General features: G+C 37.7%; 1 protein-coding gene across 1 annotated transcript in view; it reads left to right on the top strand.

The window, feature by feature from the left end:
- Window positions 1-23,949, top strand: part of tmeff2b (transmembrane protein with EGF-like and two follistatin-like domains 2b) — a 90,893-nt gene that overhangs the window by 3,739 nt on the left and 63,205 nt on the right. The window contains exon 2 of the mRNA XM_048200430.1: window positions 15,931-16,040. Within this exon, the coding sequence (XP_048056387.1) occupies window positions 15,931-16,040 (110 nt within the window). The remainder of the gene's footprint in view (window positions 1-15,930; window positions 16,041-23,949) is intronic.

The raw sequence follows: 23,949 nt of genomic DNA, 5'->3' as shown, positions 1-23,949 counted from the left end.
ACACAGCAATTTGATTGGTTGACTCCACGCAGAATTTTATTTCAAACACCATTTTTAAAAGTCTGTTGCGGTGTGTGCAGTAAGAGTTGTTTGCTGTTCGAATCAACAATGGAGTTTAAAAAATACGACCGATAGACTGACAATGAGGTTTAGGCTTTATTAAGCCTATATGTGGAGGATGAAATGCACAGTCCTACGTCAACAGACTAATCATCATGGTACTTTAGACCGTGATGGAAACACAGACAGCAACAGGTCTGGGGGGAAAAAAAGTTCCTGGGACAAATTATTCCAGGTAATTTTGGTGGAAACACGGCTATTGAAAATGTGTTTAAAATCTAATGATGATCTCTTGGAATCATTCTCAAATCATGCTGGATAACATGATCATAAGTTTTTTTTGTTTTTTAATTCTGAAAGTAACATTTATTTTGTCACCCAAATTGGTATGCTAACAATATATTCATTTTTTTAATTATAACTATATTTTTAATTAATTTAGAAATGCATGTAAATTCCTCTCCTCTCATGTAAATGTATCTTGATTTAAGGATATTTTTACTAGAAAACAACACCAAAACACTGAAAAAGAAGATTTTTGCACTGCATAACTTAAGAGAGCACCTGACTATTTGGGCCTTTCATCTGCAAATTTCTCTCTCCTTCAGACTGTGAAAGACCACAGGGATTAGTCTAATCCTGCACCTCAGCGCTTTATTTCTCATTCCTTAGACACTCGGTACGCCAGAGCCTATTTTGATTGTGTGTGTGTGTGTGTGTGTGTGTGTGAGAGAGGAAGAAATAGAAAGACTATGAGAGTGGAAGGTCTTCAGGGAAAGCTTGTCTGAGCTCCTGGGCTAATGAGGAAGTTGTGGTGCCCTATTTTGGGTTTCTTGGGGTTTTCCGTTCAGCTCTCTCTGTTTTATCCCTCCTTTAATGCCATTATTGAGATTTAATCCAGTAGAGCACAGGAAGGATGCCACTACTCAGTCAAGAAAAACGAGGAGGAAGAGAGTTCTCGCCTCTATTTATCTCTGTTCTGCCATCATTACTTGGCTCAGAGGAGGCATGACTAATGTATACCACCAGGAAGATGTTGCAGGGCTAATTGAATGGCTAACGCAAGAGTGTTTGTTATAAAATAATAATGCCGCTTGGCTCATTCAGGGAGAAAGAGCGAGTTGGTATTGAATGGTGGAGTGTGAGTTGTGTACCTGGAGGTGAGCAGGAGAAATAAAGGACAGTAATCGGAGACGTCCCTCCAGAGTGCACACTCATAAAGCTGAGTGGTTAGGAAGAGCACCATGTTTAAATATGCATGATGGCAGATGTTTCTGTTTTTCATTCTGAACATTGTTATTTCCTCTGTTCTACAATTCCTAAACATTGAAAACAGGTTACGTGCTCACACACCTGAACAACATGCAAACACTGAAGTATTGCCGTGGATTTGCAGTCTAAACCCGTAAATAAACAGAAAGGTTTCAGTCTAGATATGATGCAATAAAGTAATAAATAAGAAATATTTAAGATTCTTCACCTTGTCTTGGTTACTAATCAAAGCAGCAGTCTTTTGTAAATTAAAACATACTATTATGCTTTGTTAGGAATGATTGTTTCCCAAAAGAAAGAACCAATTCTGAACTGCCTAAAATGAGTCATCACTAATTCTGCAATTCATTGTCAGAAAAAAAGATACGGCGCTGTCACTGGGGCAGTACCCTAAGGTACAAAAGTGAAAAGGTACTAGTATGTACTTTTAAAGTGCTAATATGAACCTTTAAGGCACTAATATGTACCATTTAGGGGTAAGTAAGGTACAAAGATGTACCTTTACACTTTTATACCTTAGGTTACTGCCATACCTTTTTTTCTGAGAGTGATTCCTACATAGGTTTGTAACAAATTTGCATTATGCCCGCCAATGATCTTCATTGGTTTCCTGCATATTTCTAATTTGTCCTGCCCTCGAACACTGTAGTTGTAGCTGAGGCCTGAAAGAGTTTGGTTTGTGTTGTCGACATGTCGAGAAGATACCTCCGGAGCTGAAATTCATATATGGTAATGGGGGTTTTGTTTTCGATATGTGCTATAAGCAGTAGGCCAATCACAACAGACTGGGCCATCTGACCAATCAGAGCAGAGTAGGGAAAGGAGGGGTTTAGAGAGACCCAATCCTAGATTGAACTGTTTCAGACACTGTAAGATGTGCTGCAATGTAGAGCTGCAATGATTCTGGATTAATTGAGAATCACGATTTTTTTGTTTCAAATAGAGATCACAATTCTCCCATGATTCTGAACAGACAACTAAACAAAAAACAAAACAAAAAAACATGTAATTTACTAGAGGTTATGACAAAATGTTAATTGCTGCAGTCTACTTAAGTTGTTTAATTAATTTGAATGAATAATTTAAAAAATTGGTTTGAGTGAATGATTCAATGACTCACTCATAAATACTTCACTTGTTTCATTGCTGGATGAATCAGCATTTCTGAACAAATCTGTTGAATGAATGATTCAATGACAAATACATTTTTAACAGCCACTTTGTCACCACCTGGCAATGTAATAAATACAATTGTTATTTGAAGAGTCAAGTTGCTTTCAAAAGGTGATTTGCTCTATTTTGTTTGCTTTCTTAGACATCAGGGTTTATATCCGAGCTATAAACTTTTATTCCAGTACTGCAGTTATAATTTGAATATTAACACGGAAATAACAATACTGTGTGGTTGAAAAGACTGTTTGTGAAGCTGTTTCATACCTAAACATGATAACTGCTTTCTCTGGGTCAGAGGCAGCGCAAACACAGATTTGAAACACAGTGTGATTTATTCAAAGGTTTAATAGACACAGGAGAATCATTGTCATTTAGGAATGAGATTGTGTGGGTGTTTGCATCAAGATCGCAATTTTTTTAATGATTAATCATGCAGCTCTGTTTTTGACCTTGGATGCATGTCAGTCTATTATAGGAGACCTCCCAAATTAGGAACCTTTAAAATCGCACGATAGGGACACTTTAAGTAGATGTTTTTAATGACAAACACCTGCTAAAGCCTTCATATTTGTTGCATCAGTTTGCTGTATGACTTTCCTTTTGACCTGAATCTATTTGGGCCCAAAGCCACAGTTTCATGTTCTTCAAATAATTACACAATTATGTGACGCATTTGCATCAGACAGTGGGCAATTATGCAGTATATCCTAGGGGTGCAAAAGATTTAGAACACAGCCCACAAATTTGGATAGGGCTGGAGTGGCCAGCTGCACAGAAACAAACATCAAATTTAGTGTTTGAACAATGATCCCTACGCACAACAAGCAATGAACACAAGACAGAGGGATCGAGCCTAGGGCATTATGGGTGTTGAAGTTTCCCTACCTTTTTAGCAAAAGGGAACGCCACAGCCTTTTTTCTCTGTCTAGTCATGCAGTACCAATTTAAAATGAAATTGCCTTTCTACTGCATATACAGCCAAGTTTTATTAAAAGCGGTAAATTACCCTTTTAAAGTTAGTTAATGCACATAATTAGAATAAAACGTAAATTTGGATGATGGAAATGATAGTAAATTACAAACAGAACTGAAACAATCTAGTCACTATTTCTGTGGTGTATTTATACTGTGTGGTGTGGTGTATGCATACTATTTCTCAGTTTAAATATGAATATGCACACACATTCACAAATGTAGGCCATTTAGAAACGACTATGTTAAAGATCTTCAGAGTGAATTATTGTGATTTAGGTATATTTAGTCTCGATGATGTCATGCATGGCATAGCTTTAAAACGCAGTAAACTGTCAAATCACTTACCTTGTGTAGCGTTATTCTCAGTGGCTCACACTTTGCATAATAAAAGGCTGTTTGGTGTAAGCTGGCAAAACTGTTTAAAAGTAAATACATATTGAGCAGATTTTTTTAGAGAAATGGTTTATTACAGTCATGGCTCAATGAGTGCATTTACAAACAAAATTATGCTGATGCTGATAATTATCAAAATCATCTTGACTTTTTGAGATGATATTACTGGTGAAAGTATGTTTAAAGGCACACTATGTAAATTTTCACCGCAAAACAAAGGTGTAGCTTGATGACGCTGAGATTGAGCGCGGAATCTTGGGAGTTGTCGTCTTCACCTCACAGCCGGTCGAAAAGAATCGGGATGGGAATCAGGCAGAAATCATGTTCATGGATGAGATTATTAACGTTACTGTAGTATGAAACAGAGCAGAGCCGAGTGCTATGTGAGCAGAAACGAGGCCGCTGGAGTGATTGCAAATGAGAGACGAGCGTGACACACGGCTCGAGAGCAGAGGAACTTTTATTATGCAACAGTCACCGCTTCCGCTTCTTCCGGCCATGCGGATGTGGGGTAAAGCAGCACTGTTTATCATATTAGATACATTTGTGTGTTGAAAGTTGTTATAATGCTACTCTGCAGTCTTCTGCTCTGATTTGAAATGAAAATCTTTGGAATTGATTTTAAAGGTGCCGAAGAACATGTTTTCAAAAGATGCAATATAAGTCTTAAGTGTCCCCTGAATGTGTCTGTGAAGTTTCAGCTCAAAATACCCAATAGTTTTTTTTTATTAATTGTTTTAACTGCCTATCATTATAAATGTGCCGATTCAGGGTACGCGGCCCCTTTAATTGCTCTGTGGTTAAAGCTAACATTACACACTATTGGAGAGATTTATAAAGAATGAAGTTGTGTTTATGAATTATACAGACTGCAAGTGTTTAAAAAATTAAAATAACGACAGTCTTTTCTCCGTGAATACAGTAAGAAACGATGGTAACTTTAACCACATTTAACAGTACATTAGCAACATGCTAATGAAACATTTAGAAAGGCAATTTACAAATATCACTAAAAATATCATGAGATCATGGATCATGTCAGTTATTATCGCTCCATCTGCCATTTTTCGATGATTCAGCTGTGCACAGATCCAGACATTAATACTGGCTGCCCTTGTGTAATGCATTGAACGTGGGCTGGCATATGCAAATATTGGGGGCGTACACCCCGACTGTTACGTAACAGTCAGTGTTATGTTGAGATTCGCCTGTTCCTCGGAGGTCGTTTAAACAAATGAGATTTATATAAGAAGGAGGAAACAATATGTCATTTCCATGTACTGAACTCTTGTTATTCAACTATGCCGAGGTAAATTCAATTTTTGAATCTAAGGCACCTTTAATATTGTACAATCTGACACTATAAGCTTTTGTTGGTAACTGTTAGCATGATAAAAAAAGAAATCAAAACGCTAGGCATGTGTAAACTAAAACCAAACTAGAACCAAGAACTAAAAACAAATTCATGTAATGCCAGGTAGGTCAGGCAAGCATTCAGATGAGATTTGTTTAATATTAAAAACAGATTTTCTAAAGAAGAAGTGAGTGAAATCACATAATACCTTCCATTTGCAAAACTCATGATGTCTTTAAGGTCAGTCACTCAGGCAATGATTTCCCTCCATTTTCAAAGTGGTAAAAAGGTTGCTCTGCTTTGGAATGTACGTGGGCTCCTTAATTTGTTAAATTAGCACATGTAATCGAATTGTCTGTATTCTGGGAAAAGTTTTATGCCCTTGAAACGTTTCAGATCTTAATATGTGTATTTTTGTCAGCGTGTGCTCTCTGCCATCCAAACTCGCGTTGTGACGTGATTCTCCAGATAAAATCTTGAGCGAATGTGATTTGTCTGGCTACACGAGACAGACAGGAAACACTGTTCATTCGATCGGTACTTATGGGCAGCTGTCACATGCAGCCATATGGCGGTGAAACCGAGCTCGACTCCCAGGGGCTTTGGGTCGATCCTCCACAGGTGTGCCAGAAGGTGCGAAGTTCAGTCCTTATTAACCTTGTGCACACAAACACAGTATTCCAAGGGTACCTCCGAAAAAGTCAGAGACAGAGCTTTGTCCTTCATTTAACATAACAGTTCAGTTCCTACTTGTCTATTTTTGAAAATGAAAGCCAACAAGCTCAATGGTAGATTAATGATGAGTGTATAAATACTACACTAATGGCCGGGCTATTCTTACTGGACCATCTGTTACGAGCGACAGGGTAGTGCTCACTTACATGCATTTGTTACCAAATGGCTAGCATCAACAACCTTCAGTGACTGAACCCAGGAGGTGTGACAGCCCAGAAATCACTACTGAAATAATGAGATTTCACTATATGGGAAATCTGTTTACTACAATGTAAAAAAGAAGAGTTTTTTTTTTTTTTCTCAAAGTTTATTATTGGAGTATGTTTTACAAAAGAATACTGTTTGAGCTGACAAATAATTGTAATATTGAATATTGCAATATTTATTCTAAACAATTTATCCGTTTTTTTTATTCATTTGCCCACAAAATCATTAATCAAAATAGCTTCCCCTCCTTTTTGCAGAAACATCTCTTTTCTTCTCTGATAATGTGTTTACTGGTCAACCTGTCACTCACATATCATCACAGCAATAGCAAACTGCAATCATCCAACCATCCAATCAATTCCCGATGGACAAAATCAGGTCCCGCCCCAAATTTTTTCTTGTTCAAGAAGCCATTTCGCTTGGGCATACACCACAATAGAGAAGAAATGACTATCGCAACTTCTGTTTCATGTCGACTTCAATTCAGTGTCTTACTTAATCTTACTTTGTAATTAATTGTGAAATTTACTAGCAATTTCTATGTGAAAAACGTTTCTAAGGCAATTTTTTTCACTGTCAAGTTTTTGTAGCAGAGATGATAACAGTGAAGTTTTTTTTTTTTTTAGTTGTCAGAGGTGTCAAGCCTATGCATTCAATTAATAGTGCAGAGAAAGCATAGCTTTCCACACAGCCATGAGTGGGTCTCAATGGCCGACTAGTCGTCTCACAACTGACTGAGGCAGACTGGTATGTTTAGATTTTTTCAAGTTGATATTTTCTTTAATTAGCATGATGTTAGCATGCAGTGCTTTAGCCTGTTAGTGCAGTTAGTGACACACAAACATGCCTCCCCTCACTCACTCATCTCATTTGCTCCAGATGAGTATTGTTGGTGTTACAGGGCTTGAATTTTGGTGTAATTTTGTGTGTATTGCACATAATTTTACTTATTCCCACAGATTACATAAAGCCGCCTCTCAGTTCTTTTTTGCTGCTTATTGTGCTTAAACAGTCAAATACACACAAAATCATGTCAAAATGCCAGTCTTGGCAATTATGTAAACACTGTTATGTTTTAAGTGAATGTAAACAGTTGAGAAAGAAAACACTTGTAACAGTATAATGGATCTGTGCTTCAGATCTTAAAGTGACAGCAGCTTAATATAATTGCTGCCAAATTATGAGATAATATTAAAAATATCTATATGGCAGTTTTTCCCCATGGTATTGATGTCAAAATTGTGGCCAGTAAAAATGCAGAGAGGCTAGTAACTTTGGAAAACCACTAACTACAGTGTCTGGTGAGCAAAAAAGTCCTGTATGTAACAATTTAAAAGATATATATACATATATATATATATATATATATATATATATATATATATATATATATATATATATACAGTACAGTCCAAAAGTTTGGAACCACTAAGATTTTTAATGTTTTTAAAAGAAGTTTCGTCTGCTCACCAAGGCTACATTTATTTAATTAAAAATACAGTAAAAACAGTAATATTGTGAAATATTATTACAATTTAAAATAACTGTTTTCTATTTGAATATATTTCACAAAGTAATTTATTCCTGTGATGGCAAGGCTGAATTTTCAGCATCGTTACTCCAGTCTTCAGTGTCACATGATCCTTCAGAAATCATTCTAATATGCTGATCTGCTGCTCAAGAAACATTTAATGTGTACAATTGTACAAAATATTTGTGTACAATATTTTTTTTTCAGGATTATTTGATGAATAGAAAGTTCAAAAGAACAGTGTTTATCTGAAATCTAATCTTTTGTAACATTATAAATGTCTTTACTGCCACTTTTGATTGATTTAATGCATCCTTGCTGAATAAAAGTATTCATTTCTTTAATTTCTTTTCAAAAAAATAAAAATAAAAATTCTTACTGACCCCAAACTTTTGAACGGTAGTGTATAATGCTACAGAAGCTTTGTATTTCAGATAAATGCTGTTCTTTTGAACTTTCTATTCATCAAGGAATCCTAAAAAAAAAAGTACACAACTGTTTTCAACATTGAAAATAATCATAAATGTTTATTGAGCAGCAGATCAGCATATTAGAATGATTTCTGAAGGATCATGTGACACTGAAGACTGGAGTAACGATGCTGAAAATTCAGCTTTGCATCACAGGAATAAATTACTTTGTCAAATATATTTAAATAGTACACAGTTATTTTAAATTGTAATAATATTTCACAATATTACTGTTTTTTACTGTATTTTTAATTAAATAAATGTAGCCTTGGTGAGCAGACGAAACTTCTTTTAAAAACATTAAAAATCTTAGTGGTTCCAAACTTTTGGACTGTACTGTATATATATATATATATATATATATATATATATATATATATATATATATATATATATATATATATATATATATAACAGAAGCAAGGATTTCTTTTTTTAGCTGTAAAAAAAGATGCACGTGATTTCACATTTATTTCTATGTTGAAAATAAATCTTTTTTATGCTTCCTAATTACCTGACATCTCAAAAATACTGCAAATTATAATGTGTAATATAATGTCTCTGTTCATGAACACAACAGCGGTCTGGTAGCAATAACTCACATTAGTGTGAGCTTTAGGTAACACTACTGCAGATGCTTAGTAGCTTTTGCACCCTGCGGGTTAACGATTCTCAAATCCATTTGCATATTCATTTATTCATTTAACAGATGTTTTAGTTCAAAGAAACTTTGCCCCGAGTTCATTAGCACAACATATGCAAGCGCAGATTTCTTGTGATGTGTTGTTTGTCAGCAAATGTTCTGATATATCCGATGTCACCTTTGGTATACTTTCAGTTCTGTTGTTATCAGTGTATTTCCTATGCCACTTCCTGTGTGATGTTCATTGTTTACCCAAACAGTGTACCTAGCTAAGCTACCAACACTATCTGTTTCTTTAAAGAAAAAAATGAGCTAAGCTAAGCTGAAACCTTTGGAAAAAGTTGCCAGTTACACTAGAAACTTGCTCTGTAGTTTGCTATATTTAAACCACTTGATATTAAATATGAAATATGAAAATATTAAAGTTTAATTTAAGCATAATAAAAACCTTCTAAAATCATATCACCAGTTAACTGAGATGTAGATGTGCAGTCTGAATTGAATTTGAGACAGACAACCAAGCTACATGCAACCAGTGTAGCCTGATTCACCAATGAAAGTTAGTTATTTTTAATGAGTCAATTAAAATGACTCACAAATGAGTCACACACAAACTCTAAAACATCTCACTTACACACTGAAATAGTTGGAGTGGTTACCAAATTAACATCTGACTCACTCGCTGAACCACAAGCCATTACTTTCAGTCATATTCGATTCGAAATAAGAGACGCAACACACTGTAATGGACAAAGATGTTCTTCTGCTTGTGTTCATTGACCTACAAACAGTAAAACCACTTTTCTAATTTCTGTTCAGTGCTTTACTCTATTTTGTGCCACAATGTAATGTCTTTGAATGATCGTTATTAAGCCGTTATAAGCAAATACAGTATGTTATCAATTTTAGTAATTTATCAGCATATCATGTAACAAATTTGAATTGACTAAACAAATTTTAATTGGCATCTGTTAGTGGGTGGGATAAATTATTCAGCAAGTGAACATTTTGTTAGAAGCAGGAAAAATGGGCAAGCGTAAGGATTTGAGCGAGTTTGACAAGGGCCAAATTGTGATGGCTAGACGACTGGGTCAGAGCATCTCCAAAACTGCAGCTCTTGTGGGGTGTTCCTGGTCTGCAGTGGTCAGTATCTATCAAAAGTGGTCCAAGGAAGGAACAGTGGTGAACCGGCGACAGGGTCATGGGTGGCCAAGGCTCATAGATGCACGTGGGGAGCGAAGGCTGGCCCGTGTGGTCCGATCCAACAGACGAGCTACTGTAGCTCAAATTGCTCAAGAAGTTAATGCTGGTTCTGATAGAAAGGTGTCAGAATACACAGTGCATCAGTTTGTTGTGTATGGGGGCCGCATAGCCGCAGACCAGTCAGGGTGCCCATGCTGACCCCTGTCCACCGCCGAAAGAGCCAAAACACGTGAGCATCAGAACTGGACCACGGAGCAATGGTAGAAGGTGGCCTGGTCTGATGAATCACGTTTTCTTTTACATCACGTGGATGGCCCAGGTGCGTGTGCGTCGCTTACCCGGGGAACACATGGCACTTTGTGTTCGATTAATGTAATCGTTAAGGAACCATAATCATTAAATTTCTTGTGTTACACTATAGTAAATTCAGTGATTGAACTCAAAGCACAAAATCTGAGAGCTGGTTTTTCATGTGAAGCACTGAATCCACTGACTATGATGAATGGAAATGGAAGTGACCCCAGAGCTGGAGTGCCACAGCTCCTACTCTGAAATCCTCTTTTGTGTTTGCGTTTGCAGTGTCATATGGTGTGTGTCGTCTTTCCCTTCTACTCAGCCTGCTTGTCTCTGGTTCATTATCATTCCTCACAGACTTACTTATCCTGAGACTTTGGCTGCTTGTCTTGTTTCAGCACCGCTGTATCACTCTGTGCTTCCCTCTCCCCATCTCTCTCTCTCTCTCTCTCTCTCTCTCTCTCTCTCTCTCTCTCTCTCACACACACACACACACACACACACACACACACACACACACACACACACACACACACACACACAAACTCGCATACTCACTCATTTGTCTCGGCTAAGTAGTCTGCACCATCACTGAGGATGATGGGCTGCACAGCTAGACACAACTGATCCGGCAATATTTAAATTTTATGCATGTCTCATCTCAGCGAGAGAAATCATAGCGCCCATCTGTGCGCTGCGCTCGCTCTCTCCATTCCTGTATCTTATTTTCTCTCTCCTCTTCTCATTAATTTGGGCTCAGGTCAGTTTGTCTACACGAGTGTCATATGTTTATCAATATAGCATCTTTTCAAAATCTCAAAATAATTCCAATAATCCTGCACAACCTGCCAGAGAAACATTACACATAGGAATTTATTGTTGTTGTTTTTTTTTTTTTTTTGGAATGTCTTAATCCCAGCATGATTTTCTCTTCATTTTCTATTTAAATGTATTTTAAAATGTAGTTTATTCCTGTGATAGCAAAGCTGAACTTTCAGCATCATTACTCCAGTCTTCAGTGTCACATGATCCTTCAGAAATCATTCAAGTGACATATCAGTAAGATTTCAGTACAATAACAGATTTTAGTTTTTCTAAGAAAATGTTTGTTTGTTTATTTATCCATGTCTTTTTAGATAACTGGTATCAATCTCAGACAAAATAATTTGCCAGGTCTATGGAGACCCTACTTAGAGGTTGTTCCAGATTATTAAGAAAGTCACAGTTCTCATGCAATATGGGGAGGAAGAAAGATCTTTCTGAAGATGAAAAGCATGAAATGGTGCAATGTTGTGCAAAAGGCATGAAAACAACTAATACTGTGTGAAAACTGAATGGAGATTATCGAATTATCATAAGATCTGTGAATGATTTAAAGCACAGCAGAACTTGGTCAGAACTTCCTGTCAAAAAACGCCAGTGATTAATAAAAAGCCAGTGTTGAGCAGCAAACAGGTATTTGAAGCTGCTGGTGTCTCTGGTGTCTCGAGAAGCTCTCCATGCAGGCTGGCAGTTGTGCATAAAGATGCATTTTAGCCACCCCTAATCAAAGCTCACAAAGAGAAACATTTACAGTGAGTTTAGAAATACATGAAGACTCATTTTTAAATAGTTTTATTCACTGACTAATGCCGTACTACAATGGATGGTCTAAATGGATGGATTTCTGGATGGTTGGTGAATGGCCACCACGTTCCAACAAGACTGTGACGTCAGCAAGGAGATGACGGGTGATGATTTGGGCTGGATTATTGGGAAGTGAGATGGAGGGTATTTAAATGACTTTTGCAAGATATGTGGAGTTCATAACTGGCCATTTTCAGCTATGGTATAAAAAGGAGGATAGTGCCTTCTGAAATACAATGCACTATGCACTATCCCATGCTGCAAAAAACACCACAGCAATAAAACTGTTTGAAAATATATTTCTACACCCACTGTAAATGTTTCTCTTTGTGAGGTTTGGTTAATGGTGGCTAAAATGCATCTTTACACACAACTGCCAGCCTGCATGGAGAGCATCTTGAGACTCCAGAGACACCAGCAGCTTCAAATACCTGTTTGCTGCTCAACATTTGTTTTATTATAGTTGCCCTTTTAATGCAATTAATTTTTTTTGACAGTAACTTTCCTCAATAAGCCTTTATCTGACCAAGTTCTGCTGTGCTCTAAATCACTAACAAAATCTTATGATAATTTGATAATCTCCATTCAGTTTCACACAATATTAGTTGTTTTCATGCCTTTTGCACAACATTGCACCATTTCATGCTTTTCATCTTCAGAAAGATCTTTCTTCCTCCCCATATTGCATGAGAACTGTGACTTGCTTGATAATGTGGAACAACCTCTAAAGTAGGGTTTTCATTTACCTAAGTAGACCTGACAAATTATTTTGTCTGAGATTGATACCAGTTATCTAAAAAGACATGGATAAATAAACAAACAAACATTTTCTTAGAAAAACTAAAATCTGAATGTTTATTGTACTGAAATCTAACTGATATGTCACTTGCATAATAATTTGGAACGCAGTGTAATATGCTGATTTGCTGCTCAAAAAAACATATATTATAATTTTCAATGTTGACTCAAAAAACATATTGTAATTTTCAATGTAGAAAACAGTTACAGTTTTTTTTTTTCGGGATATTTGATAAATAGAAAGCTCAAAAGAACAGCATTTATTTGAAATATAATCTTTTGTAACATTATAAATGTCTTTACTGTCACTTTTGATCCATTTAATGCGTCCTTGCTGAATAAAAGTATGAATTTTAATGAAACAAATAGTTTGAATAGTATTGTACTTAAGTCAGTGCTGTGTACTTAAAACATACTGCAACTTTATTGTATTTAAGGGATATTTAATTAGTGTTCAAATATATCCTTTGTGCAAAAAATTAAACTTGTGAGCACTTTTTTTCAACCCACTAGTGATCAAGTAAAAGTATGTCATTTGTACCAGCTTTTAATGCACTAGAATATACTGTATTCACAGTCAAGTATACAGTTGGATATGCAGTTTTTCATCTGACAGTGCAGCACATACAATACTCAAAGTGTTTAATGTCAATTTATTAGTTAGTCTTAAGTATGTAAAAACAACTGTTCATGAAAATGTATTCCCATACAGTGCAATCTATCCTTTTAATTCATATAAATTATATTGCCTGAAATCTACTTCTTAAAAATGTACTCTAGGATTTCAAGTATATGATCAATACACTTAAGTGCACTTTTTTCACAAGGGTCAGTATGGTTCCATGTTGTAACGTTATACAGTGTGACGTGGATGCTCGGCCCATCCTGTTCTTTGACTTGCAGATGGTGGAGCTTATGAAATATTCATCCTGAATCATCCTGTTCGTCTTTGTGTTTACAGGGAGAAGCTTTTGAGTTCAATTTTGACTCAAGGCATTGTATGCAATGGTCAGATATAGAGATTGTCTGTGAGGTCAGAAGGGTTTTGAAACGTCGCTTCTTCCGAATCACCCTGATGGTACATCCGTTCCGATCTCACTTTTGTTTGAAGGTGTGAGCGAGTGTTCCCTTGGAAGTATATTTAGCAATATTGTAAACAGGTTATTTTCTCTTAGTGTGTATGTTGTCTGCTGTATGCCTATATGAACTTGCCATTTATGTTGACAGACAAGGAGAAAACCTCAGTCCATTAAGAGACATCCTGCCCACATTCTATACAGAGGTCTGTAAGCTTCATACCCTGGGCTGTTATGACCTCAAACCAGGGACACGCTCTATTTTATCAAAGCAGCTTTTGTAACAGAGAGTCTGTTGTTTGCTGCTGCAGTCATGATATGCTTTAGCTTTAATATCCTCTATCCAGCTTGGAACCAAAGGTCCTTCTGTCTCGAGGAAGTAATTCTGTGAGGTTGTTTCACACCAGTGATGTGTTTATTCAGTTTTAATGAACTACAGTGCTTCATCTGACCGCTGATGCACTTAAGGGAAGACTGTTGGAGATGTTGAACCGATATGAACTTATTATGAAACATTTCGTTCCATTTTTGAGACATAACACGCTTGTCTGCTAAATAAGATCCTGTGACCCGATCTAACCGGAATAGGCAAATTATGAACAAATCCAAATTTGTGTGCAATAAAATGTGTCTAATGTTGAATAATAAAATGAATGATAATTGTTAATTATAATATATATAGATCTTTTGTAATGTAAAATCATTTTTGTTTTAGCCTATATACAATACAATTAAATTAAGTATTAGGGCGGTAAGATTTTTTAAAGGGTTAGTTCACCCAAAAATGAAAATTCTGTCATTAATGACTCACCCTCATGTCGTTCCACACCCGTAAGACCTTCGTTCATCTTCAGAACAAAAAATTAAGACATTTTTCATAAAATCTGATGGCTCAGTGAGGCCTGCATTGCCAGCAAGACAATTAACATTTTCAGTGCCCAGTAAGATACTAAAGACATATTTAAAACAGCTCATGTGACTACAGTGGTTCAACATTGATGTTATGAAGCATCGAGAATACTTTTTGTGCACCAAAAAAACTAAATAACGACTTTATTTAACAATATCTAGTGATGGGCGATTTCAAAACACTGCTTCATGAAGTTTTACGAATCTTTTGTTTCGAATCAGTGGTTCGGAGCATGTATCAAACTGCCAAAGTCACGTGATTTCAGTAAACGAGGCTTCGTTATGTCATAAGTGTTTCGAAATTTCAATGGTTCACCACTGGGGGGCGATCCGAACCACTGATTCGAAACAAAAGATTTGTAAAGCTTCAAAGCTTTATGAAGCAGTGTTTTGAAATCACCCAATACTAGATATTGCTGAATAAAGTTGTTATTTTGGGGGTTTTTTTGGCGCACAAAAAGTATTCTCGTTGCTTTATATTGTAAAGGTTGAACCACTGTACTCACATGAACTGTTTTAAATATGTCTTTAGTAGCTTTCTGGGCATTGAAAGTGTTAATTGTCTTGCTGTCAATGCAGACCTCACTGAGCCATCAGATTTTATCAAAAATATCTTAATTTGTGTTCCTAAGATGAACGAAGGTTTTGCGGGTGTAGAATGACATGAGGGTGAGTAATTAATGACTGAATTTTCATTTTTGGGTGAACTAACCCTTAATGTTTTTGAAAGAAGTCTCTTATTCTCACCAAGGTTGCATTTACAAAAATACATTAAAAATATTATTATTAATATACTAATAAAATAACTGTTTTTTATTTTAATATAATTTTAAAATGTAATTTATTCCTGTGATGACTGCTGATAATCCTCTATATTTCTCTATTTATATTCAAGTAAGGTTTCTTACTATTATCAATATTGAAAACATTTGTGATGCTTTATATTTATTTTGTGGAAACAATGATTTTTTTTTTTTTTTCCAGAATTCTATAATGAACAAAAAGTTCAAAAGAACCACATTTATTTGAAATACAAATCTTTTTTAATCTCTTTATTATAAATGTTTTGCTATCATTTTGTCATTTTAATGCATTTTTGCTGAATAAAAATATGAATTAAAAAAATCTTACTGAATTCAAAACTACAGTTAGTGTTCTTAGCATGTTTTGTACAATATCCATAACCAATATTTGTGTATGTTTCATGACAGGGTTCGAAGAGCAGGACACCGATCTTTTTCTGTGTGACACAAACACGTGCAAGTTTGACGGCGAGTGCCTGCGAATCGGGGACACGGTGACGTGCATCTGTGATTTTAAGGTAAGAATCAGCGCTCCTCGAATACTAACATTTGCATGCTTTTTTAGCACCACGTGTTGAACGTGTGACCGTGTTAAAAGCCACACGCAGAGTAAACAAGCTGTCACAAATTAAAATACACCACCTCCACATGCCTTCTCACAGAAAACACACACATACACACACATTCTCTCACTCGGTCAGAGTGCTCTGCTTCACTCAGACATCATGCATCTGTGTCTTGTTGCAGGCCAAGCTGCATCACTCAGGTAAATAGCATTATCTGTCTGCTCGCGCAGTGCGCGGGGGGGAATTTCCTTTGATGCATCTGCTCAATCGCCCAGCCTCGCTCGGCACAAAGATGCCTTGTGCACTTAAGAAGGGTCACGCTGCTTTCATTTCTGCCCTTAATACAATTGAGTGGCACTAACGCTAGTCTGGGGCCATGTGAGTGCCTCTAGCTGTGGTGGGGAGGGTTATCGGTTAAGTATCATGCACAGCGAGAGACGGTACCCGCCGCTTTAAGGGCGTGTGTGGGGATGCCCTACTCCTGCGGTTGGACGCTGCTGCCCAAAGCCCTGCCCTGCCTCCAGACTCCCAAACAGAAAGTGGAATGGGAGAAGTGTGTGTAAGAGAGAGAGAGATGAATGGATGCGATTCGCACAAGTTCACTTACTGACATGCTATTGATCCAACTCTCATACTCGGAGAGAGAGCGAAGGACAGAAATGGAAGGCGGTCAGTCTCTTTCTGGACCACTAGCTACACCAAATGGAATTGCAATCTGTGTGTGTGAGTGACCCGACTGAGCAAGGCATAAAAACACTGGCACGTTCAACTGGTGTTGGTTTGGGGTCGGGACTACCTGTTTGTCCAAACAATGGAGGATGGGGAGTGTTTGAAACACATTGTTGAACATGGTGCCTTATAAATGGAACACTCACGGCATGAGATACTTAAAAATGCATCGGACACATGTAGCTATAGACCAATAATTAATAAGTAATCACAGATGGAAAACAATAACACATATTGTGTAAACACCTATTTACTAATATAATATAAAATACTGTTCACAAGTTTGGGGTCTTTTGAAAGAAGTCTCTTATGCTACCCAAGGCTATGTGTATTTGATCAAAAATAGTCTTGTTTTTGGTAGCCTGTTTTAATTTTAGTTTTAGTCTAGTCTTTGTGTCAAGCTGTCATTTTAGTTTTTATTAGTTTTAGTCACGTTCATACTCTTTTTAGTCTAGTCAAGTTTCAGTCGACTAAAAGTCTGAGCATTTTAGTCTTATTTTAGTCAGAATTATCCATGACTATTTTCGTCTAGTTTTAGTCGACGAAAACTGATGACATTTTAGTCTAGTTTTAGTCAATGAAAATTGTATTTTAGTTTTCTTTTTATGTAATTCTATTTAACCCAGTCAATATAGTATAAGTACCTAGTAGTATAGACGAATCCAAAATTCTCTTTTAGCCAAACCCATTTCAAACAAGGTTATCTTATTATATTATTGTTACCTTATAGATAATACTTTATAATGCCTTGAGATGTCTCTTATAGTAAAGACTCATAACTCCAAAACTGTAGCAAGGAGAGTCAAAAGGTAGGTATCATTTGATAGAACACTTTTTAATTTTTTAGAAAATATAAATAAATATATATATATTTTTTATTTTTTTTATTGACATGGAATAACTCAGGAAGACAATTAGCCTGGATGCCAGCCGAACTTAGCCCCACCCACAACATTTTGAGGTCGGGGAGTTCGGTCTGGACTCGATCCGTAGAGGAGTAATTATGCCCGAACAGAAACTGTTCGGACCAATCACATTGTCAGGGCGATGATTGACAGATTATCACCAGAAACGTAATCAGCCACGTCATCAAAGAGCGCTTGGGGAGTTTGATTGACAAGCGATCTAACCAATCAGAACGCCACATCCGCCATTTTGTCCGACAAAGCAGTCAGGAGTTAGAAGATTAACCTCGGTGGAGTTAAAATTGAAAAATTGTGCATATTGACGTCTTTCCGCGCTTGAAACAACATTCATTCTCATGTTCATTCATGTTTATTTGATGCTATAAATGGACTAGTAGGAAGAGATGATCGGTTCACGAGCCTCTTGAGCTGAGGCGCTACAGCAATCTGTCACGATCATGGTCACAACACATTAAAGAGCCACAAAACTGTTTTTATTGTTTGAATTTTTTTAATAACTACACAGTTTGAAAGCTGGGACTTTGTTTAATATCATAAGTAACCTGCTCTGTCTCGTCTGTCGATGTGTTGTCAGTATTTTCCACTCTGTGTGGTGTGACAGCGCCACGGCTTGTCGGACAAAGCAACAGTAACTAAGGGGGGCGAGTCTTTGCGAAAGGTCAATTAGTTTACAACAATGATGGCTGTTGAAGAACTGAGATGTGTAGATTCCGCCATTGCGTCCGTTATAGAAGATATCGACAGCGCATTCATTTTAAAAGAGGAACAGAGGACCGCGATCAAGGCATTTGTCGATGGGAAAGATGTCTTTGCCGTCCTTCCTACGGGATTCGGCAAAAGTTTGATTTATCAGCTGGCCCCGATGGTCGCTAAGAAGAGTTCTGTTGACAACTATGCGTAGCTCTGATTGGTTGTAGGTCTATCCAATTGAGGTCTTTCCTGGATCGGTTGAAATACGCCCCCATAATCAAAGCCCAATGGAGCAGTATCAGACTCATATTCGAACTAGAATTGAGTATGACCACGTCAGGCTAGAAGGCAATAAGATCAGAGAAAAATTCTTTTTTGGTGATGCGCCTACATGTGAGCTGCATCTGGTTCAAATTTTGTGGAAATAGCATATAAAATATAGTTTAATAAAGTGTTATTAATTTTTTCGCAGCTAGATGGCGCCCAAGGGCGGTAAACTCTGGTTTAGAGGCACTTCTCAGCACTTGTTAGGAGTTTTTCAAAATGGCTAGGTGCATTAAAAAGCTGAGCTTCTAAGCTTTAATATGATACCTATTTTGTGTTATTCCACATTGGAAAACGAACATGGATGGTTCCAGGAACATTGGATACACACTGCATCCCGGAAAGATGAGAGACATGTTTTTAGCCAAGTATGTTAAATCATTCCGTGAGTAATATCTTGTGATGAACGCAATATATTATTGTGACGAGCAGGGCGGGCGAGAGCCGTGAGGGAACGGCGCGAGGCCGGTGACGCGAGTGATAATGAGCATCACCTGCGAGGCGCGATGGCCTCGAGTCTCTCACGGAGGAGCTCCGGAGGCATAAAAGGAGGAGCGACATCAGTGAAGGACGAGAGAGGACCAGGCCTGGACTTTATTTTATGATTTAATATGTTTGTGTGGCCGGCAGACGTCCGCGAGGGTCTGCCGGCATTACTTTCGTTTTGTTCTTTGTTTATTTTGAATTAAACTTTTGTTCGCCGGTTCCCGCCTCCTTCTTCCCACATCTATGAACCGTGTTACATTGGTGCCGAAACCCGGGAGGAAGGAGGGACATGCTGTCGGAGAGCCCTCGCTGCTGAGGGGGATCGCGGTGCTGAGGAGTTCGGGCAGCGCGGGAGTGTGAAGACCGCGAGAAGCTGCCCGAGGCGGTGGTGCTGGAGCCTAGTGACAGGTGGGACGGAGAGCTCGAGGCCGTGCCCCTGGGACAAGGTGGGGTGGCTGCCGTCCAAGAGGGAGCGGAGGAGTCGCCGCCGTTCGCCGTGGGCCGGAGCCTGCTGCCGTCCGCCATAAAGGGGAGGAGCAGGGAACGGGGGACTCGCTGCCGGCTGCCCTCAGTCCGGAGGAGCCATCGCCGGCCGCCAGGAGGCGGTCGAGGATCGGGCCGTCCACCGTGCGTCCAGTGCCACCGCATGGCACCGCGAGGAAGAGCCTCCTGGCTGGCTGAGGACCGAGCGGCAGTGTGTCTGGGAACCGGACCAAGAATTTTTTTTTTCTCTCTTTTTCCTCTCTCCCCTCTCTCGTTCTGTCGCTCCTCTTGCTTCCGTCTCCTTTCTCTCGTCTCGTCTGTCCTTACCCCCAGGTGCTGCGACCGCCGAGACAGGCCCCGGGGGGGAGTAAAGCGTAGTCTCGGGAGTACCCCCCGGCCTGCGAGGGGCGATGGGGGTATGTGACGAGCAGGGCGGGCGAGAGCCGTGAGGGAACGGCGCGAGGCCGGTGACGCGAGTGATAATGAGCATTACCTGCGAGGCGCGCCGGCCTCGAGTCTCTCACGGAGGAGCTCCGGAGGCATAAAAGGAGGAGCGACATCAGTGAAGGACGAGAGAGGACCAGGCCTGGACTTTATTTTATGTTTTATTATGTTTGTGTGGCCGGCAGACGTCCGCGAGGGTCTGCCGGCATTACTTTCGTTTTGTTCTTTGTTTATTTTGAATTCAACTTTTGTTGAACGTTCGCCGGTTCCCGCCTCCTTCTTCCCACATCTATGAACCGTGTTACAATTATGTTGATTTTGGATTCATTTTAATCGTGAGAATCTGCTTTATGATGTGCATTTTCTATGATATGTGCATTTTACGCGTACCCCAGTTTGGGAACCACTGTCCTAAATAATGCCACGGGTGGGGCTTGAGAAAGTGACTTGCGTCTGCGCAGTGCGACCTGATGCAGCTCCTGAAGTGAGACACAGGAAACAGAAATACTACAAAATAATAATAACGCGACTAAACGTCTCGTCTCGTCTCGTCTCGTTTTGGTCAACGAAATGAAGAGACATTTTAGCATAGTTTTTATTTTCTAAACCACATTTAGTCTCGTTTTTATTCGTTAACAATTGTGCATTATACATTTAATTTTAGTCATCGTCACATGACCAGCATTTATGTTGCGTCTCGTTTTCGTCACGTGATAAAGGTTCGTTGACGACGATATTTAGTCATAATTTTCGTTGACGAAAGCAACACTAATCAAAAATACAGTAACATTGTAATATTGTGAAATATTTTTTACAATTTAAAATAACTCTTTTCTATTTGAATATATTTTAAAGCTGCATTCCGTAACTTTTTTTTTTTTTTTGTTCAAATGAAAATTATTATTTTGGTCATACTTCCAAGATGTAGAATCTGTGATTCCGAAGTACAGTATCCACATCAGTGTGGTCACTGACAGCAAACATTAGATTCATCCGCGCTGAGGAGCCATGCCGATGCACAACCCACATAACGATAATAATTCCACAAATCACTGCAATTGCAGGTTTCAAACAGAGATGGCGACAAAGAGGCAAAACTTACGGACTGCAGCTTTAAAATGTAATTTATTCCTGTGATGCAAAGCTGAATTTTCAGCATCAATACTCCAGTCTTCAGTGTCACAAGATCCTTCAGAAATCATTCTAATATGTTTATTTAGTGCTCAAGAAATATTTTTATTATTATCAATGTTGGAAACATTTGTGCTGCTTAAACATTTGGTGTAAACTGTGAATATTTTTTTCAGGATGAATAGAATTTCAAAAGTACAGTATTTTATTTTTTTTGAAACAGAAACCTTTTGTAACTTTTTAAATGTCTATAATGGCACTTTTGATCATCTGACCCCAACATCTGACCCCAAACTTTTGAACAGTAGTGTATGTGTGAATTTGAAATACCTGCACATCTTTAAAATCTCCTGTGTGTGGTGGCTGTATTTTTATCTGCATAAAAATTCAAGCATTTTGGTTTTTTTCTCTTTAATTTATCCTTGCACTCTGGCCATCTGTCTTGCAGTCCGCGAGTCAAATAACTATGTGCAAGTGCCAAAGCACTATATAATATCTGGTCTGGCATGGCTCTGAGTCTGTCATGTTCCAATTTAGAAAAGAAAAACACTGAAAAACATACACCGACACACTTTAAATTACACATCTGTGCATGTAACTGTCATACAATAATGGATCCAAGAGAGGAACCAGTACAAGAGTAGTATTCTTGCACAAAGCTCAAATGGAATATGGTAATGGAAAATCAGAATGGAAATTTACTGATTCAAGAGAACATTTTATACAGTAGGAATGATGTTCAGTTTCCTGTTGAATGCAATGTTGTTAAAGAATAAAGGTTTTAATTTACTCAGATAGGATATTTTAAAATACAAATATACAAGAAAATTTAATTTCTTTTATTTTATTGAAATACATAGTTTTTGTATTGTAATATATAGTAGTTTATTGAAATTAAAGGCTGGAATACACTACATGGCTTTTAAAATCTGAACAGATTTTGGATGCAGTCTTGGCTATAGACGTGGTCAGTATGGACAGATTACAGCGGGAGTTAGAGGTGAGTGGCGCAGTAAGTTGTTTTATCTGTGCTGTTGAGTCAAATATTAAAGGGGTCATGAACTGCATTGTTTTATAATGTTTCCTGGGGTGCACTTATAATCTTAGTATGCTTTTTACTTCAAAAAATGTCATAATTTAGAAATAAAAGGCATTTTTCCTACCCTGATTTTAATCCTCTTATTTGAACGCTCTGTTTTAAGGGGCGTATCTGCTGTGAGACTTCAGTGTGAATGTCCACTGCTGTGATTGGCTAACACCTTTGCTATTACTCTCTCAAAAACGTTTTTACTATTACAGCTCTCAAGGTAGAAAATCGTGAAAAGTGATGATTACATTTAGATCTATGGCATTATATTTAGATCGTGGCATAAAAGGTTGCAGTGATGAACACTGTAGCCGATCACATGTTGTTGAGCTCATGAAAGCAGTGATCTCGTCATTGCAACTCAATTTCTGCACACTAACGAATGCTTTCATCATAACTAACAGTGCAAATGCGACGTAACTAAGAGATTCTTCGAATAAAATGGGAGTTTTGGCACAAGTCTAGAACTCAGTCACTGATAAACTCACGCTGTTTGATTGACAGCTCAAGCGATTGTAAAAGAGAGCGTTCTTTGATCACTTTCTATATATAATTTAATCACCGTTTAAATAACAGATTATTTTCATCCTACTAAGAGAAACGACATGAAGTTGACCATTTAGTCACTGGTTTAATTGACTGACACATAGACAAAGAACATCTGACTGTACATGAATCATTACATATCAGATCAGGCATTAGAATTAACACGGTTACTTACATGTTGTTGCATTACTGTCGAGTCCATATCGTAAAAGATTGACTTGATTTGAGATGATTGATTTACCAAAGAATCCACAGTGAAATGTACCGAATACAAATAAATAAAGCTCAACTGAGACATTCACATTGTTGAAAATAAATAACCATTTTCCTCACATTAGGATCCTTTGAAAGGTAATGTTATTTTTAGTCCTGTATCGCTATTCTCTCCTCCTCATCTCACTAACATGCCAGTGGGCGGGGCTAACGTTGCAATGATGAAGTAGGCGTTGATTTCTACTGCGTAGGTGGCGTTTCACCTATCTATTAGCACATTCGCTGGTGTCAATAAAAGCTTTTATTGGACTAACAAGGAAGTTTTCACTTATGAAACTTTCAGGATATTCTTATAGTACGATGACCTCTTATATATCAAAGGCTCAAGGAAAAGTTGATTTCTCAATTCATGACCCATTTAAAGCTAATTTCTTATGTTTGTTCTTTTAATTTACTTTTGTATTATTATTGTATTTGTATTGTATTTCATTGCGACACTGATAGATAGAGGACAGCTTTGGTCTGAGTAGTGACTTCTTACACTAAGATATGTGTTCTAAAATTGGCTCAAAATATCAAATATGTTTTTATATCCTCCAGCTGGATGGAATTATAGTCTGAAGATAAATAATCAGAGTCTGTGCTCATCATATACTGGACAATTTTCTGTCAAATTCCGACTGCCCAAAATCTGCAGACTTTCGGCAACAATTCTAGACTGCAAATCAGTTCAAAATATGAGCAAAAGTCATGTAGTGAATTCCAGCCTTTAGTTGCAAAAAAATGTCTAATTTCACACTCC

Source organism: Megalobrama amblycephala, linkage group LG8, assembly GCF_018812025.1.
Source record: "Megalobrama amblycephala isolate DHTTF-2021 linkage group LG8, ASM1881202v1, whole genome shotgun sequence".
In the NCBI taxonomy this organism is placed as follows: Eukaryota; Metazoa; Chordata; class Actinopteri; order Cypriniformes; family Xenocyprididae; genus Megalobrama; species Megalobrama amblycephala.
The sequence above is the reverse complement of the archived record's forward strand: the minus strand, read 5'-3'. Positions and strand labels throughout refer to the sequence as shown.